General features: G+C 36.5%; 1 protein-coding gene across 1 annotated transcript in view; it reads left to right on the top strand.

Moving 5' to 3' along the window:
- THEMIS (thymocyte selection associated) overlaps nucleotides 1-19,759 on the top strand; it is a 250,897-nt gene that overhangs the window by 107,236 nt on the left and 123,902 nt on the right. Inside the window, exon 2 of the mRNA XM_044064159.1 lies at nucleotides 15,470-15,628. Within this exon, the coding sequence (XP_043920094.1) occupies nucleotides 15,470-15,628 (159 nt within the window). The remainder of the gene's footprint in view (nucleotides 1-15,469; nucleotides 15,629-19,759) is intronic.

Below are 19,759 nucleotides of genomic sequence, written 5' to 3'. Positions count from 1 at the left end.
CCAGATGTTCTCCAGGTCCAAAGAAATAAATTAGGGTTGAGTTTGATCAAGAAAAAAATAGAAAAAGCCTTAAAATGTTTGTACAGAGTGTCATCACCTTTGCCATTAGATAATATATATGTAGTTAATATGGAGTTTATTTCTTAAGTTGGTGGGAACTGTATGTTTTAGTAAGGCAGAGTTCCAGTTGGGTTAATATTGCACAAAAGTATATAAAGTGACACAAAAAGTAATAGAAACAATTTACAAAGGACCACTTTACAACTGAAAGACAAGTAATAGTTAATCTGAGTAAAATATAAGGATTACTACAGCACAAATTGGCTTATTAGTTTGGAATGTTAATGGATTGATGGAGCGAAAAAAAGAAAATATACTGATTTGTATTTACAATAGTAACAATACAATACAATTTACAATAGTAGTTTACATATACATGGGACAAAAAGGCTATCAACTATTTGGACATAACAATTTTACAAACAGATACTGGTTTTAAGTCTAAAATTTATAGAAAGCCTACTTGGTGTAATAGTTATTTACATTTTTCCAGTAATCATCCCATGTTTATGAAAAAAAGTTTAATTAAAGGGCAAGGAGTCCGTATTGCTCGTATGACATCGGAGTTTGTAGATTTAGAACAGGAGTTTAGAAAATTAAAATTGATGTTTATAGAGAGGGGATACCCAGAAGATTTTATTGACACAGTATTGGGGGAGGTTTATAGAGGTTGGGGTCACAAATATACATCACATTTAGGTAGGCCTTTGAATGACAAGTCTAATATGATCAATAGTAATAACAACATGGTGATGGAAAATACTAATAAATATCATAGGGCCTGTGTAATTGAACACAATGACTTCTCTGAAACTTTTATGAAAATATTAAGGGACAATTGGAGTTTGCTAAAAACACACAGGGAATTGTTTGAATCTGTTGGGCCAACACCTTCATTTTCTTTTAGGACAGGGTTTAGTCTTAAAAAATCTTTTGAGGTAAATATGCCCCGGAATAAATATGATGGTAAGGGCACAGTTCCCTGTGGTGGTTGCCAACAGTGCTCCAATATTTTGAAAGAAGGTGGTATTAAATTAGAAAATGGCATGGGTAGTGTTGTTAGATTCTGCAGAGGTAACTGCTGTACAAAGATGTTAGTATATTTGGCTGTAAGTAATGAATGCCCTGCATACTATGTGGGTAAAACTGAAAGGGGATTCAAGGACAAAATTTATGAACACTGTTACGATGTTAAAAATAAGAAAGATTCTAGTGTGTTATATAAACATTCTATTTACTGCAGTACTTTCAGTGGATATAAATTGGAATTATTGATGTTATTAGAAATTACAGTGGGGGTGGTGACTACAAAAATATGTTACTAAACAAAGAACTGGTATGGCAACTTAGGTTAAGGTCTAATGCACCACCTGGATTAAATGAATATATATTCTGTTAAACCAGTTTTGGTACAAAAAGCTTCTACAGTATAATTACACTACATGTTCCATAAGTTTGCATAGTTGCACATTTGATTAAGTATTTGCAACATAATACAAATACACACACACACACATATATATATATATATATATATATATATATATATATATATATATATACAAAAAATGTTTTTATTAATTTTGATTTAATGTTTTTTAGATTTAATATTCAGGAATATTTAAGAATATTTAGGTAATATTTTTAGTAGGTGGCTATATATATACATATATACAAATTTTGAGGTTTTAAATTTCAATATAGTATAAATATTGTTTTATAATGACATTTTAATATTTTTGGTGATGTTGCTTTAAATAGTTAATTGTGAATGTTAATTAATTGGTGTTTGTATAAAAGACTAGTAAAATAATGATGGAGTATCTGATGAACTCTTGTGCCTAAGACGAAAGCGCTTATGGTAGTTGCTCCTGTGTTTGTTTTTTCAATAAAGTGGATTATTGATGGACTATTGGTCGTTTTACTGGTATTTGGACAGCTTTTTTCTGCTTTCTTGGTTGGATTTACAATAGTAACCCACAGAAGATAATGTTATAGAAAATGGACCTGAATCATAAAGAACATGACAATTTTGTAAAGAAAGTGGGGAGAAGGATTTTTGCTGGAACAGAAGAATGGGAGAAAGAGCTTACAATATTGATTAAATCTGAGAAATGAAGGAAAGGATTCTGTCAAAAGCCTTAGGCTCTACCTGGAAAATACAATACAAATGTTAATAAATCTGGATGCTGAAAAAAGTATTTGACTGACTTAAAGATTTATGAGGAGGTATTTTGAGGCATTTGGGTTTCCATAAACATGAACAACATTAATATTCAATATCTACAGAAGAGCTCAATGAAGAGTGGTGATGGCCTGCATAAAGTGCTTAGACTTACAAGAGGGGCTATGCAGGGCTGTCCACTTTTATCATTACTATTTACTTTATATTTAGAGCCATTAGCTAGAGATATAAGATAATTAAATATAATTTGATATAAACAGAGAAATACTAATAAGAAAATAGTCCTTTATACAGATGACATATGTTAGCAGTCTAGTACATGATATAAAACGATATCTGATAAGCTAAAATATTTTAATAATATAGCAGTGTATAAAGAAAATGAAGCCAAAACAAAGGGTATGGTAATGAATTATACCCCAGCAGATGACTTGGTATACAACTTCTCCTTTTTGTGGGGTCATGATAAGATAAGATACTTGAGAATTAAGATGAAATGAGGTGTTGAGCAAGCAGCCAAAGAAATGTGGGAGGAAATTACTCAAAAGATTATAAATTAGAAAAAGTATGGAAATTATTTATGGAAATCCACAACAGGATATATGTAAGACGTTTTGGGCACTGTTGCTTCTTTATGTAGGTTCGACTTATATTAAATTAACTAAAAAATTGTATAGGGAAGAATATGAAAAGAGAAATGAAGCAAAAGAGAATGTGCCAATAGGAAAATCAAATGCTAACAAAGAAACAGGGTGGTTTAGGACTTCCACATTTGAAGGTACACTATAAAGCCATGCAACTGAGATTAGTATATTCGATTCAGGACATGAAACATAATATGCTCACATAGAAGCATAGTGCCTGGTGAGGTAATGTCAGTCACACAGAGACATTTGGGCAGATCAAGGGAAGGAATATCAAGAGTATTATGTACAACCGTACACGCATAAAATTGTTAAGCAAGTCTGTCAAAGGACGTTAGAACTCGGAGACTAGAATAAGACAGATACATAGTAATAAGAAAGACATAGAAGAAAACATAATGAGGGTTTGGAAAAGAAGGAAAGAACAAAGAACCAATATTTTGGGAGCAGATGATAAAAAATATAAGGTAATAAAATGACATGAAGCTAGGCAAACTTCGGGATATTGAACTCAAATCAACTTGCTTAACTAAGCAGGTCTAATATTAGAGTTCATGGAATACATATGGAGGTTGCAGAGTGCACTTATTCATTCAGAAATTGTAGATCTTATAAGTGAGGACATAACAGAAATGGAAGACTGAAAAAGTGTAATAAATAGAGCATATAATGCAATAACAGATATAAGAAAACAATATAACATACATACAGTATAAAGGTGAAAATAGCATGTAGTGGATAATTAAATATAGATCTTACTGATGACTAGTGAAGGGCAATATGCTTTAACCCTACAAGACTTGAAAATATCTCCCAGGATAATAGGCATGTCAGAGATGTGAAAGTTCATAAAATGTTCTTGGGAGCATATATTTTAGGAATAAACTGAGTTGCTTCTGTACAAAAATGACTTGAATAATATACTAAGTATTATACTTGGAAGAGAATTTAACCTCAGTATAGAGATGTTTTTGTTGACAGTGTAGAATAAAGTACTAAAGAGGTAAAAGTGTTACAATCTTTAATGTTGATAGTGACTGTGAAAACTATAACTATCATAAATTATAACTAGAAAAATGGAAAACCAAAGACAAATCATTAAGAGAGGAAAAAATGATGATTACAGACATTAAAAATACAGAAACGAAAACTATTAAAGATCGGAAAGAAAAGTTCATATTAAAAATGGACTATTTGTGATTTTATGATGGAAACTGAGTTTGAATAGAACATTGCCACAGAACAAAGCACCTCAGACATATATCTATTTAATAAAGTAGACTGCTATGTAAGGTGTGAAGACACTGGTCCAACTTTCAGACTAGTGGTATAGTGAAAATAAAACAATATGGTCATAAGTTAATTCCTGATCTCAGATTATCTTGTTTATGATAATGATAATATGATTATAGCTTATTTGGATTTTTATGCTTAACAATGACAAGTTATTGAAAGTTAAATGTAAGCACTGATTGTCTGACATGAGGCTAGTGTATTAGTATTGTATAAACATATAACTATAACATGTATGTATCAGCAGTCAGTGTTGAAATGACAAGTGTGCCATGCAAAAGGAATAACCAATATGTAAAAATGATTATTTATTTATTTATTTTACATTTGTTGACCGGGCTAGTCCAGCTGGATATATGTCCATTTTCAGCAGAGGCCCGGGGAGAAAAGCTCCTCAAAAACACAGTAAAATTTATAATAAATGACAGTTTTTACAGATGCAGGTACATTACATATTTTAGCAATTCTTTACATTTCATTACATTTCTGCTTACAGAATCTTAGTACATATCGTATATGGATAATTATAAGAAGATATTGATAATGACATTCGATTAATATATAAAAGCACACTTTCTTTATGGTTAACAGAAAAGCAAGTAGTACATACAGGTGTAGTGATAGGTATCCTGAGATATACGGGGTGATTAGTCAGGGTTCGCACAAGGACATAACCAATGTGATGTAAGGTATAGTTTCAGTTTGTTTTTAAATAGTGTTATTGAGGAAAGGGCGGTCAGGTCACTGGGGAGTGAGTTGCAGGTTTTGACCACGGTATTAGAGCACAAAGCATCACCAGCCATATTATTGGTTTTACCTATTTGTACAAGAAGTTTATTAGATGAGCGAAGGGTCTTAAGGTAATTATTGTAGGGGATGATAACTTTGGTAAGAATTGGTGTATTAGTAGGCTGATACAGGATCTTGTGGGCAACTGTTAATTGGTTAAATAGTAGTAAATTTTGTAACTCTAGCCATCCTAGTTGTTCCAGATTAATGCAGTGATGGGTTCTGAAAGCGAATTATGTTGCAAATCTGGCAATATTATTGTAGGAGATAGCCAGCTTGTTCAGGTTGTTTTTAGTAATCAGCAAATATTTGCTCTACTTAAAAAAAGAGCTGCCCTTAACTTCCACTTGGTCTCAGAGTTGTAGCCTGAAACCTCACATCAAAAGATGCATTAAAATGAATTAGGCATACTGATGATTTGATACAAACATTCTGCAAAACAAAAATATTCTGTCTGAAAGCATTCCATCCATATTCATTTTCACTTGGAAAGCTTCACCTAATCATATGTTGTACAAAGTAAAATTGTCTTATAAGGGCAGTCATACTGTGCAACAATATATGAAAAAGCTGCATTTACGTTTTTTTTTTATTGGAAGACACGAGTGCATCCTGGGTGAGGGAACTTGCAGATTGTAACTGTAGAGTAAGTATTTTTTTTTTCTTTTGAGGGGTAGAGATAGGGCACTACATAGTGAGTGTAGTGCAGATATGAGAAGCTGTATAGATAGCACTTGGCTTCTATTATGCATTCTAAATTTGCTTTGCCATTGCACATCCATCAAATGCCTATCCCCAATAAAATTTTACATAATTTGTATGAACTGCATGTTGCCAGCATTTAAAGGTATAATTATTTATGAGATATCACAGGCACTAGTAATGCATTTCTGGAATTATGGCATATTGTAATGAGCAATATAGCCAACTTTTAATGAGAAATAATATCTTAAAACATGCAAACTCTAGCCTTGAAAATGTTTTGCTGTTAGTGTATCACAGAGCTAAAATGCTAAGATCTGCCATTTGAAAAAGGTTTCAATGTTCTGTGACACTGGGAAGAAATGGTAAATTTTTTTTTTTAGACATTTCCCAAACTTCAAAGCATGTTTTAGCATGGTTATTTACTGCACTTTGGGCTTCATTTTAATGATTTAAAATGAGAAACGTTAGGCCTGCCCTCTGGTAAGAGCAGACAGTTGCTTGGTCTTTTCCTTTCTGACAATTGGTAGGAAACACTAAAGTGGTCATTGAGTAGTGGGTAAGCTGACTTCCTTGTCTCCTGTTTTTGTCTGCCTATGTAACGCTGTTGCATTTGTGCAAAGTCAGACTACCACCACCAGTGATTAGCAACATCCTGTATAGATGTAGATACTCAGAATCTGCATTTCTGTATAAAATGATTAACCCCTAAGAGTCCCAGACTATGTAGCTACTGCTGACTGAGCAGCTGATTTATGGTTTATGGTTTATGTTAGAAAGGCACTACTCTACAATTTTACAATAAGATTGTATTTCTAGTTAGCTAGCATCTAAGCAAATCTGTTATATGCACCCTTAGTTCTCCCTTACAGTGGCTACATGCAAAAGGAGTATAGAACCAGATTTTATCACTCATCACAGCCTTTCTTTAATACCATCTTGGCACCACTCCAGTTGAAGCCCACTGTATTGATTCCATAAATCTACATTTTGCTCCTGTCTCTGTAGCCAGCCTGATAGAATTGGGCATCCTGAGACAATGGAGAAACTGTCTCATGTTCTCTGACAACCACTTAACTCTTGAACAATCTGACACTGTATATGAAATATGCAATTATATATTGTCTCTGGAGCTAAAGCTCTCACATAAAGGTACTACAACTCCCAAGCATGTTGTCAGAAACACAAAAAAACACAATACCTGACACATAAACTACAAGACAAGCATATAAGCCAACCTATGCTGAGGCTCTTAAAGTATGTTACCTAAGCCTCGAAGGCCTTTGGGACACAAAAATTACAGTAAGTGTCCTCAGCAGCCTCTAAAATGCACTGCTGTAGCAACCTCCACCATGATACATTCTGCCACATCTCACAGAGTCTCACATCTACAGACAACCTCACAATCCAATGTTTTGGTCACAGGACACACCACTGTAAGACACACCAATGTCCCAACTACCAAGCAAGGAGTGGGTTAGGATCAGTTGCCTATCAGGGTCCGGGGTTCTCTAGAATCATACATATACTCAAGTCTTTGAACCACAAGCACTAGTATGACATAATCATAATCCATGAGGGTGTATATGACCTGACATGCACCTCTTGGGATATATGAAGACAGTCATGATGGAGCTCTCAAAATATGTGTGTCACAAACCAGTATGAGCGTGGCACTGAGCAGCATTCTGCCTTCTCTACGGATGATGAACACAGATGATTGGCTTTAACAATTGGCTTAGTTCCTGGTGCATTTTGAAGTGGGTACAATATTTGTTGGCCTGGGAGGACATGGTTGATAGACAGAGCTGCTTCACCCGGAATGTTCTGCATCGGTCCCCTATAGGCTTTCAGATATTGGTTAAAACTTTGTCCATCCCCATAGTGCCCAATTTTTACCTTGACAACCCGATAAACAATCCAACATAGCTAAACCAACCCAAAATAATCTAAAGGTGATACTGCTCTATGCCATGTGTCTAAACAAAACTCCACTCCCTACATGCTTTCCTGACTCAGGAGAATATAGGTGTCTGCATAGTTACTGGCATGGCTTAAAGCTATGCATAGCACAACACAAGTGAAGGGTGTTTACATCAAAACATACACACCTCACGGCTGGTCAAGCAGTATGATGCACCTGAGCTTCTCCATGTACAGCTCACTATAAGTAAATTTCATACTACATCTTTGTGAGCTATAGGACACCTGTATGACTCAGGAAACCCCCACTTCATAGTTAAATGACCTTGAATCACTCTCCATTCAGCACAACACCATACTTATGTGTGACTTCCAGTACCCCACCATAAACTGGGAATTATACATGACTACAAGCTTGCAGGTGTAAAGATTCCAGGAATTTGTTAACATGAACATTCTGGACCAGCTAGTTCATATGCCAATTAAGGGTGCCAACATCCTTGACTTAGTCCTCAACAACATTAGGGAACATTGTCACCCCCAACCCCCCCCCCCCCAGGAATGACATCCTCACAGGTCAAGTCAGAATATAAATCAGGCTCCTTCAAAACAAAAATAAAACCTGTGAGACCAGCTAAGTCTGGAACTTTAAGGAAATATTCTAAGACAAACTTCCTACTTTTAAGTGACACCCTGGTAAAATTGGAAGTCCTACCAAACTCAGGGAACATTGCTACGTGTGTGGAGTCATTCAAAAAATCCTATACAATCATGTATGTAACTGCACAGAAGCAGCAGTACCTACCAGAAATAAGCACATGACAAACTCAAAAAGCAAGCCACCCTGGTGGAATCCAACATAAATAGGTTATATAACAAAAGGAAGAAAATCATGTCCAATAATAGAAAGGGTGATGCTCAGCAAGGGACAAACTCCCTTATCAAGTTAAATAAGCAACTCACGGGACTGATTAAGTCTACAAAAGCCACACTTGAGGTAAAAGTAGCCTCTCAGGCTAACGACAATCACAAGGCATTCTTCAGGTATGCTTACAACCTTAAGGACAACGCACAACAATGTGCCTAACCAATTGTAAATGGAGCCACTTATACTGAGCTAGAAGATATGGTAAACTGACCGAATGATAAATTCAACTTAATCTTCACCTCACTTCACTGCTCAAGAAGTCCTCCCAAACATAAGCCCCCAAACTATCACTAGAGAACAGGTCCTAAATTCTCTGTCCAAGGCCAAAACATTAAATCGATGGGGCCTGATAATATTCCAGGATGCCTCCTTGAGAGTAGGAAATATGAACTGTTGGGCCCACTAGAATCACTATTTGGCCATAGCTTCCAAATAGGCTTCTTGTCAAATGAATGGAGGATTGTAATGATTTTCCCTCTGCACAAGGGAGGGTCATCCACAGACCCAGGAAACTATTAACCAATAAGCTTGCGTAAGCTAATATGTAAAGGAATGAAAGAATAATCATGGCTATGATAAATGATGAGGCAGGAAATCTTCAGACATTGGATCCAACTCAGTTTGGATTCATTGAGAGCAGTTCATGCTTACTCAGCCTGGTAGACTCTTCAGGTAGGTCAACAAAGCAATGGGCAAGGATAAAATGGTGCATGCTGCCTACCTTGACCTGGCCAAGGCATTTGAGGCAATGCCCCATGCAGGCAATGTAGACAAGCTCACTATATTATTTGTAAACCCCTACATCACCCACTCTATAGCCAGCTGGCTCAGAGAAAGGACCCACAAAATTAGGATAGGGGAGTCTACCTCCACAAAAAGTCCAGTCCCTAACAAAGTACCTCAGAGCTGAGTACTATGGCCGCTCCTGTTTGGCATCTACTTCTCGAAGGTCAAGACTAATGTCAAAGACCTCTGGCTGACCATGTTTGCAGCTTATTGCAAACTAGGTGCAGTCATTGAATCCTTGCATAACACAAATACCCTCCAGGAAAGCCTGACAAAGACTAATAACTGGTGCCAGAGTCACAGTCTGAAACTGAATACCAAGAAGTGCATAATAGTATCTATTGGTAAGGCAGCCATCTCTGCAAATTACTACAGTGATAATACACCCCAAAGAGTAAACCCAGTAGTCAGGGATTTGGGAACACATGTAGACAGAGGCTTGACCTTTGACCATCATTTATCTATTTTAGTAAGGAAATCATTCTATATTGCACAACTTGTAAGCAAGGCAATGACATCTAGGTACAAAGATGTCATTTTCCCATTGCACTCAGCCCTCATTAGACCAATCATTGAGTACAATGAACCTGTCAGTATGGACCTGATCAGGCATATGTAACAGCTGCAGCATCTGCAGAAGTTCCTCACAAAAATAATACATGGTGTGCAAAGCAAATCCTATTAGGACTACCCAAAGCCTTATCCATGTAATTGGTCTCCTACAAGATGCTTAGAGGTGACCTATAGCTGGCTTATAATCCATCTTCTAATCCAGCTATAATGCACCTCTTGCACATATAAAAACAACTGGCTTAAGAAATACCCAAATCAGTGACTTAAACCTTGCCTGCATCTTAAATAAGATATGATTGAGGGGCAGGTAAGTGCCTAAAAGACTATCTCTTCCCTGAAAAAGGCTTACAATCTATGAAACAGAGTTCTTCCCTGTATTTATTCAAGCATCCCTTGGATCAATGGATGGAAAATCGTAAATTTACCCCAGTCTGGCAACTGTGTCTATTAGAGAGAAGAAGCTTATTGATACCGTCCAAACTATATATACCTCCAACATAAACCTAAGGGACAAAATCTGCCCAGTACATCTGGGAAGCATGGCTAGACTTAAAAAAAAGCCCTTTAGGGTTATTATCCTAGTATTCTCTTATGATCCTACATCTCAGAAAAGATGTGAGGTACGGTTCTGTGAACGCTTAGTGTAGAGTCATTAACAGACTACTACTGCTTTTTAAATAAGACTTCTGTTTTATGTTGTGAAGATTTTCCACTGCCTATCCACAATACTTGTGGTATCCCTTTAAACCACAAATAGGGGTCCTTCCTGGACTGATTTCACTGAGCTGCTTCCAACGTGGACATAATGCGTACAAGGATACTTCATAGTTTTATAACAAAGTTAACCACAAAGATTTAATTTAGTTTAAGGATTTTCATTGTAAAAATTAACAATTGCAGAATTGTTTTTAAGGTTTACAAATTACGCAGATGACTTTGACATTGAGTGTCTTTCACTGGACTACATACACATCACATTTTATCTCATGTTGTCACAAATGCCTTTACAAAAAATTAACTTCTTTGGAGTACAACTCTTCAGAGCAATGATTTATGTGGCTTCAAAAACAATGTAAGATATTCAGGGTTTTCAGGTAAATTTCTTGTAAGATTCAGATGTGTGATGAAATGATTAGTTTTCACACAAATCTCTGAATCTCATTAGAAATTTTTCTCATTTCAAAACTGCATGACATTTATCAATTATGATGGCCACTCATGATATTGGGTGATAATTATTGTATCATTCTAACATATTTTCATTATAAGGTCATTTTTGCTACTTTCCAGTCTTACTGACAAATGTGGAAAGATGCAGCTACATTAACTCATGGTCTGGAATGGACTACAGGCAGGTAAACTTCACAAATTCAAGGTAGTTTGCATCTAGGACTACATTTTAATTTATTTGGAGCCACGCAATCACAGCAGGTGGATACTGCAGGCAAACTCCAAATGTTACCTTAGCCTGTACTAGATAAGACTTTATGACATGAGTACTACAAAGAAATATCACATGGTGTGATTGCTTGGTTTGCATATTTTTTTCCATGCACCATCAGGTTCTCCTTATATTCTGACTTCTTAGAGGGACCCACCATCCAGACAGCCATCAGGTTTAGGGTCTTGACCAGTTACTCCTGTGATTTTATGCATGTTGTTACATGCACATTGACTCAGCTGCAATGCAAGGTGTTGATTGGGCAATTCTTGCACAAGGCTGACCCATTGCTGACCCGGTGCAGTATTCATCTCTTCCAGGAGCTACCATTTCAGGGGAGGATGAAGCAGCTGTCTATCCCTACCCCTCAGAATGGCAAGCTGGCATGGACTGCTCATTCACATTGTGATTGGCTGGCAGCTCCAGTACCTGTGTTTCTAATTGATCCTGGGTCATCTGGCCACAGTTAGGACTTCATTCCTCAGTGCCACTAATTCAGCTGCTCTTTCAGTTATGTTACTTCAGATGTCTCCTATGGTTCTGCTGAAAGGAAAAAAAATCCTGTTTTAATCTTCAACTTTTTACTAATTGACCAAGATAAAGCAGATTTACCATGAGGCAGGAAGCATGCATGAGGTAATATGTGTTAATGTACTGTATTTAGTTTGAATCAGATCACTGCATGTTTTTGTATGGGGCAACTGAGGCTGATTCTGTGGATGTTTTGGATTTGGCGAAGGCATTTGATGTGATACCTGGTCACACAATATTGAGTACTTTACCTGGCCACTATAAAGCACTCAATTTTCACTCAAGGTCTGGTTAGTAAGGAGGTATTTTAAGGTTTGATTCTTGGCTCATTCTTATTTAAGAACTTCAAAACCACTTTTCCAGACCCTTATCATTGCTAGGTGGCCAGATTTACAGATGCTTCAGCAGCTGCTATCATTATCACTTAAACAGAGCAGCAATATAATCTGCAGAAGTTCATTGACTTCTCTAGTTCTTATTGGTTAATAATTAAATTACCTTTAATACCAGAACATGCAGTATAATATGTGTGATTGTTTACAACAATAATACCACTATTCAATAAAGAACAGGGCTAATTGCTGTAGATTTGTTCATAAATTTAGATGCTGTTGTTAAAAAAGGCTCACTTACAGTACTAATACACAATTAATAACTAGGAAATACTACTGTACAGTTAAAACAATTTGTGTGCACTTTGACCTCAAGACATCCCCATGTAATGTTTCCATTATTTATAACTCTGGCAAGACCAGAAACCAGATAGTGTGACACATTTCCATTTATAAGTGATACCAATACGTTGGAGATCTTGTAAATATATTTTACTAAACATTCCACTATGAAGCTGATGCCTCACCTTGAGTATCTGCCCCTCTTGAAGAGGTAGTCAGTGTACTGCAGACTGCATGGAGGGCAATTAATTTTATCCCGCAAAAAAGCTAGGACTATCTTAGGTTTAAAACTCAGGTCACATATTTATACCACAAGACTTTAATAACAATGTTTTCTTGACAGAATGGCCATTTTATGGTTGCATGGAATTACATATTTGTGACAAGACAAGCAAGTAGAGTATGGATTAAATCATACATAAATTCATTCACTATTTGGTAATGGTATTTACAAACCAGTCTCAACAGGATACAGACTCCAAGATAAACTCACATGAGGCATAGGAGTCTGTTCAAACGCATACAGTGAAACACTGAGACACTGAACGCAGCATTCAGCAACTCAGGACGGGCATGTGTGTGTGTGTGAGTGTGTCTGTGTGTGTGTGTGTGTGTGTGTGTGTGTGTGTGTGTGTGTGTGTGTGTGTGTGTGTGTGTGTGTATATATATATATATATATATATATGTGTGTGTGTGTGTGTGTGTGTGTGTGTGTGTGTGCGTGTGCACGTGCGCATGTGTGTGTGTGTGTGTGTGTGTGTTTGTGTGAATATGTGTGTGTCTGTGCACGTGAGCGCACATCCCAGGGACAATTGGGTCATGTTACTATACTCTTGTGATTGTGAGGCTTGTGGATGAAATTGTGCTTAGTCCTGGTTTCAAGCTGTATACATGCATGCATACATACATGTATATACACATAGTGTCATTGTTATGTATTGCCTACTACTGAAGTTACTTCATACCTGGTATAACGTTTTGTAATGGTACATAAAATACCTTGTATTTACTTGAATTTCACTGTATGATACAATTATAAAGGAGAATTATAAACATATAAAAAGCTGTTGGAAAAAATATATGCTCTGACAACGTTTATCTAATTTTATTAGAATCTCTGCCTCCTTAGAAGGGAAACTGAGTAACTTATTCTGTACTTGATTTTGTGTTATTGAGTTTATAGGTACTTAGAAGTTGAAATATTCTTTACTTGGTATACCTATTTTTTAATTCTGCCTTTGAATGATAATAATTCATTGTGTATTTTTCTCTGGAATTTCATTGCTCTAGAATAACTGGTCAGCGTTTACATGTAGTTGAAGCTATAGTTCATAGTTTAGTACTAAGCTAACTGCCCCTGCTAGCCATTTTAAGCCTAGCCAATTAACCCTTGTGAGACTCAAACCCTGCACCTTGTGTTTGTAAGGCAAACACCTTAGCCATTGAGCCACCCTCCCTATGCTTGTGTAAATGCCTATTCAGAGTGTAAACAGAGTGAGATGCTTTTGGATGCAAAATGAAACTGAATGGCAAGTAAGATTAGAGGCAGGCAAACCACCAGGTTTAAACAACACCATACATATTAAATGTCTTCTGAAGGACCACAGGTTGGTTAAAAGAGTTTAGATGCTAAAGGGTTAAATAGAGTGGCAATTAACATTGGACATATTTTTAATCGTATTTTTATTGTGATTGGTTAACACGATTTTATTTCAAGTATTTAAGCTCGTGCATCTTTTGTGTAATTCATTTCTGAAGAAGTCTATTCTATTGATGAAAGTGAAATAAAGTTACATTAATGATAAAGAGATGACAGAACTGCTATATACAGGGAGGATACAAGACAGCCACCCACTAGATTAGGGTTATACATGTGACTGGACAGTGTAACCATCCATTGTAAGTTTATAGCCACAATTTATTGCTTAAAATATTGTGTGACACATGCAGAGAAAAAAAAGTCATCCAGTTGACTGCACACAAGTATGTCACTTATACTATAAAAGAGACCATAAGGATTGTTTTTGATGGACATAGGTATAAAAGGATGTTTCCTATATATGTGATATTGTCAGATACCACTGGCTATCAATGGCAGCACTTTGTCCCCCTCAACTATTCTTCTCAAGCTATCTACCAGTCAGCGTCCTGATACTAAACACCCCCCTCTCTGCTGTGCCTCATTATCACTACTTATTCCTTTATTTCACTGCCTACATTTTAGCCTCCAGCCTAGAAATTCTCACATTTTCAACTCTTCTCAGATACTGACATTTCGTTACTTTGCCATCACTGTTCTCCACTCTACTACAACTGACCACATTATCCCATTTCCTAATCTACCTACTCACCTGCTGCTATCTGATCTTTGTGACTGATTCTTGGTTTTGTGTTTGACCTGCACGGATTCAGGCTCTATCTCAGAAGATTCATAAGGCAAGATATCCCCTTAAAAATACTTTTCCCTGTAACTTCTGCTACTCTGTTTAACTTTACAGTGAATGTAGGTTAGGCTGGTGGGGCTCAAACTGTTTAGGTCTGACACGACCACTCCACTTGTGAATTTGTCCCTCTGCAGACTGCTGTCATAGTTCATAGACATGCAAAACACTTTCTTTACCATGACTGATTGAAATTAGTTTTTAGTTTTATTCCATGTAGTGAACCATCTGGTATGTTGTTGGGTCTTATACAAATTGATTTTGTTTATTTTATTTGTGGCAGTGGTAATCATGACAATATTGCATGCTTCATTTGCAAGCTTGTTTGATTTTCTTATCATATTCCAGTTCTCCAGGAATGAAATAGTAGAAGTGGCTTTTACCTTTGTTTGCAGAAGAACATTCATTCTTCATTAATTCATTGACATTGCCCAGTCATCCATTTTAGGATAGCAGTATAAATGTTCTTGCTCTGATATCTGCCTTTGTCTTCACATAGGTTCTATATATGAAATGTATGGCAATGAATGCTGCATACCAACTGGAGAAGTGATAAAGATCATTGGAATCAAAATCTCTAGCATCATAGCAGAGGCCTGTGAACAAAATGAACAAGGGCAACACACCACAAAAATCCATCTGTCTCTCGATTATCCTGGTATGTTATTGCTATGACAAATATAAGCTTCTGCCTTAAGCTGTCGTCTTTTTTGTATAGTAGTGTACTTCTCACTTATTGAACAAAAAATTAACAGTAGTTTACTTATTTTAATTACTGTTTTTAGATTATGCTGTTTTATTTTATTTACATATATGTTGCATACATCTCTGTTTTTTTTATTCAAACCACACTCTGAATGCCAAAGAAGACCATGTTTGGAACTGGAGTTTTGCATCAACTCTCACCCTGTAGCAGTTCCAAAATAACCAGTCAGTGTTTTTCCTGGTCCATAGTTTCTGAAATTGATAGAAGCAGAAACTCTGTGATGGTTAGTATCTCTAATGTTAATGTTGTTTTTCAAAAACAGTGGTACAGTGATGACAATATTATATTAAGAACTCTATTGTTTTCTTAACCATGTGCATAGACAGAGTTTATCCATTTTAGTCTGCTGCTAGAATCAATGTCATAATCTGCACTTAAAGGAAGAGAATATGTATACATGGGGGACAACCTTTTCAGTTATATGTGTTATTTATCTAACCAGTAAAGCAATTTAATGATAATAAGATGTCTTACCAACTATCTAAAGTGTTAATCTGAATATTTATTTATTTTTGCTTTATTGACCCAGTTAGTCCCACTTGACCCAAGGCCTCTTTTCAAGGGAGAGCCAATGGTGCGCGTATACTGACTAGGGGAAATCTGACTAGGGAACTGGCTACATACCTTTACTCTTTTTAGTAGAGGCCACTGAAGGGCAGCTGATAGCTAGAAGCAGGGCTAAGATGGCAGAGAAGAAGAATAACTGAGAGATCCTGACTGGTCTGCGGAAGGAAAACGTTTCATATTTAGAGCATGTTGTGATGGTGACCACTGTGTTGCATGAAGAAGATTTAATGATGCTGCATTGATTTCCTTGATGAATGAAAAGGAGCCCGAAGATGATAGTGCTATGTCCTGGAGAGATGACACAGAAAGGTGTGACTATGTGTGGGAAGGAACTGAAAAGCAAGAAGCTGTTTCTGGTAAGATGATTTTGTATCCAGAAGACTGTAAGGAAGGAAGAATGTTCAGTCAGGAGAAACTGAAAATGTAATGTTGCCAGAAACCCTTAGTGAACATGTTCACTGTAACAGAGACATAGCTTACACACCTACTGCCCAGTGCCTCTTCTCAATGTGGCACCGCTGAACTATAAGGTCAGGCTCAAAAAAATAAAATAAAATAAGTGCTCCTCACCTCTCACGTCAGGAGTGCCACATCTGTTTCTATGCCCCTCTATTGTTCTCTGTACTTTGAGTTGCTGCAAACTACTTGCTACAACTTAAACCACATACAAATTGCTCAGTCCTCACAGCAAATGCAGTACTGGAATTTATTTCTGTACTGGCATTCAGTGAATGAAAGCAAAAGCTGGTACTGCTCTGCAGACCAATCGGCATTTGCCAGTCACAACCCTAATATCTTGCGTTCATGGTGGCTTCCCTTTCACCTCATCCTGGCTATACCTCTGCAACCTAATTTCTTATAGAAATTCCATCTAGATAATTTCTGTATCAAGACCAATAAGGAACACAGGTCATGATATTCAAAATTCTTAAAGTGCACATTTATCCTTCATTTTTTTCAATGTTATAACAGATAAAGTCTTCTAAAATACCAAGTGTGTGTGTGTGTGTGTGTGTGTGTGTGTGTGTGTGTGTGTGTGTGTGTGTGTGTGTGTGTGTGTGTGTGTGTGTGTGTGTGTGTGTGTGTGTGTGTGTGTGTGTGTACACACACACACACACACACACACACACACACACACACACACACACACACACAAGAGCCCATAACAAATGAGATTAGAGAGTGCAAAGGATTTTCTTATGACAATATTGTAGATACACTGATTTAAGGACAGCTACATACCTCTCAACTGTCCAGATTTTGGCAGAAGGTCCAGATTTTTGGTGTATAGTTTTGGTCCATTCCTCATAAAATTTGTAGTTTTCTGGCAAATCACTAGGATGATCTGAGGACTTAAGTCACTAAATAATGACATACATTTCAGTTTCAGACTTCAAATCCTTCAGAAAATGTATGTTAAATCAAATCCTGCTACTCTTGCAGCTTTCTAAGAGTAATATTTAAAATATGTCCCTATTTCTGGGCCTTAGTCCCCCCCATTTTGTCGGGCTTTGTCCAGATTTCTTGCATTAAGACGCTGAGATGTATGCTTGTTCATAGTTTCATAAGATCATAGGTTAGTGCTATGCTGGTGGTATGATCTACCATATTAGGCTATCCATGTACCCTAGGAAGTATTACCAATTTAATTTATTTCCTTCTTTGAAAAGGGTCAATGTACTAATCTCTGGGATAATTTTTTGTGAACTTATCTAATCATCAGTATGTGAAGTGGGTTAAGTTATTACACCATTTAGCATGCAACGGAAGTTAGTTTCAGAAGTGAGTTATCCTTTGCTAATGAACCTATCTGCTAAGAAGATCTATTTACATTACAATGTAATTCGAGAGGTTAAGAGTGAGTGATTCTAACAATACTAGTATTTATGAGTTGTAGAAGTTCTAATAAAATATAGTCTTTGATAGTTAGAAAAGTAAGAGAGACCTCTCCATATGGGAGACCATATAGGATGGGAAAAAAAGTAAAAGACTTTTTAATTTATTCATATAGCTAAAGCAGCCCAGCCCTTTGATTCTCCTGTTAGGAAACACTGAGGTATATCTTAAAATACATACCAATATCAGCATTATATTCACTAATCAACCAACAAACTGCAAACAGTTCCAAACTCAAAAAATAAGAAAAGCGAATGCAGTACCAGATCGTGCAACTATTTTTATTGTTAAAAACAAAAAAGCGCTTTCGTCCCTAGCTTAGTGTATATGAACTTCATCAGATTTTCTGATTAAGTTCCTATACACTAAGCTTGGGACGAAAGCGCTTTTGTGTTTTTAAAAATAAAAATAGTTGTGCGATCTGATACTGCATTCACATATTCACTAATCAGCCTAATCAGGGAGAACTATGGAGGGTTAAGGCTTTTTTGGATCTTGAGGGTATAACTCTGATAATTAAATGGATGATGAAAAAATATTTATTTACTGTAACTAGTACTTAATGATGAAAGGACAGTTAATTGTCAATTAAAGTACATAGACCTCTGACAGCTGTATCAACCTTAAGCTGGGTTCCATTTATGTTTCAATAATTTTTGGAAAGACTTATTTCTCAAATGTAACTGCACTGTAGTTTTGCACCAGGTCTAAGGCCATGTTTCGAACATGGGGTGCTAACTCTATCTAACATTCTTGGAGAATATGAGAGTCTTTGAGGAAATCAATAACAACACCCAGTTTGCAGTTATCCAGAAACTTGGTCATCCACAAACCTTAGATATCTGTGTCCTTACATCAGAGAAGTAGATAGCAAAGGGAAGGGAACCCAGCACAGAGACCTGAGGGACTCTGCTAGTGACAAATCTATTTTATGAGAAGATACCACCAACTCTAACTCACTGCATGTGATCAGAAAGCCAATTAGCAATCCACAGAGTAACATAGGAGTTAAAACTTGCATGTTTGTTAGCAATGCCTGCATGCAGAATCATATCAAATGCTTTTATCAAGGTCAAGATATTTGACACAGACAGAATGACCTTCATCTAATGCATCATATAATACTAGTGAGGATAACGGGACAGTAGTTTCTATGGTCCTTTACAATACTACAGTTATATAGAGGTACCATGACCACTGTTCTTTAGAGCTCAAGCACATACTCTGTGAAGAGGCTGAGATTACTAAGTTTAAGGAGAGGTTCAGCAATAACATATTCAGTACTAACAACAATGCAGCCTGGTATATAGGTTCATAGGTGATTATTAGGCTAATGGCACAAGAGCCTTTACAAGCCTAGTCAATAATACCCAGAATATGAAAATATTATATCTTAGCTCCCCAGATATGGGATGGGGTGGATGTTTGGGTGTTGGACGCCTGATTCATTTTACAGACTGCCTCTGTCCATAACCAACATGGGCTGTACCCCAGGAGTGAATTTACAGTTCCCCATCCATTTATCCAAATTATTTATTTTATTTTATTTAACATTTGTTT

Source organism: Protopterus annectens, chromosome 1.part0 (genome assembly GCF_019279795.1).
Source record: "Protopterus annectens isolate FY-2018-M chromosome 1.part0, PAN1.0, whole genome shotgun sequence".
NCBI classification, from domain to species: domain Eukaryota; kingdom Metazoa; phylum Chordata; order Ceratodontiformes; family Protopteridae; genus Protopterus; species Protopterus annectens.
This window is presented reverse-complemented; position numbering and strand designations above follow the sequence as displayed.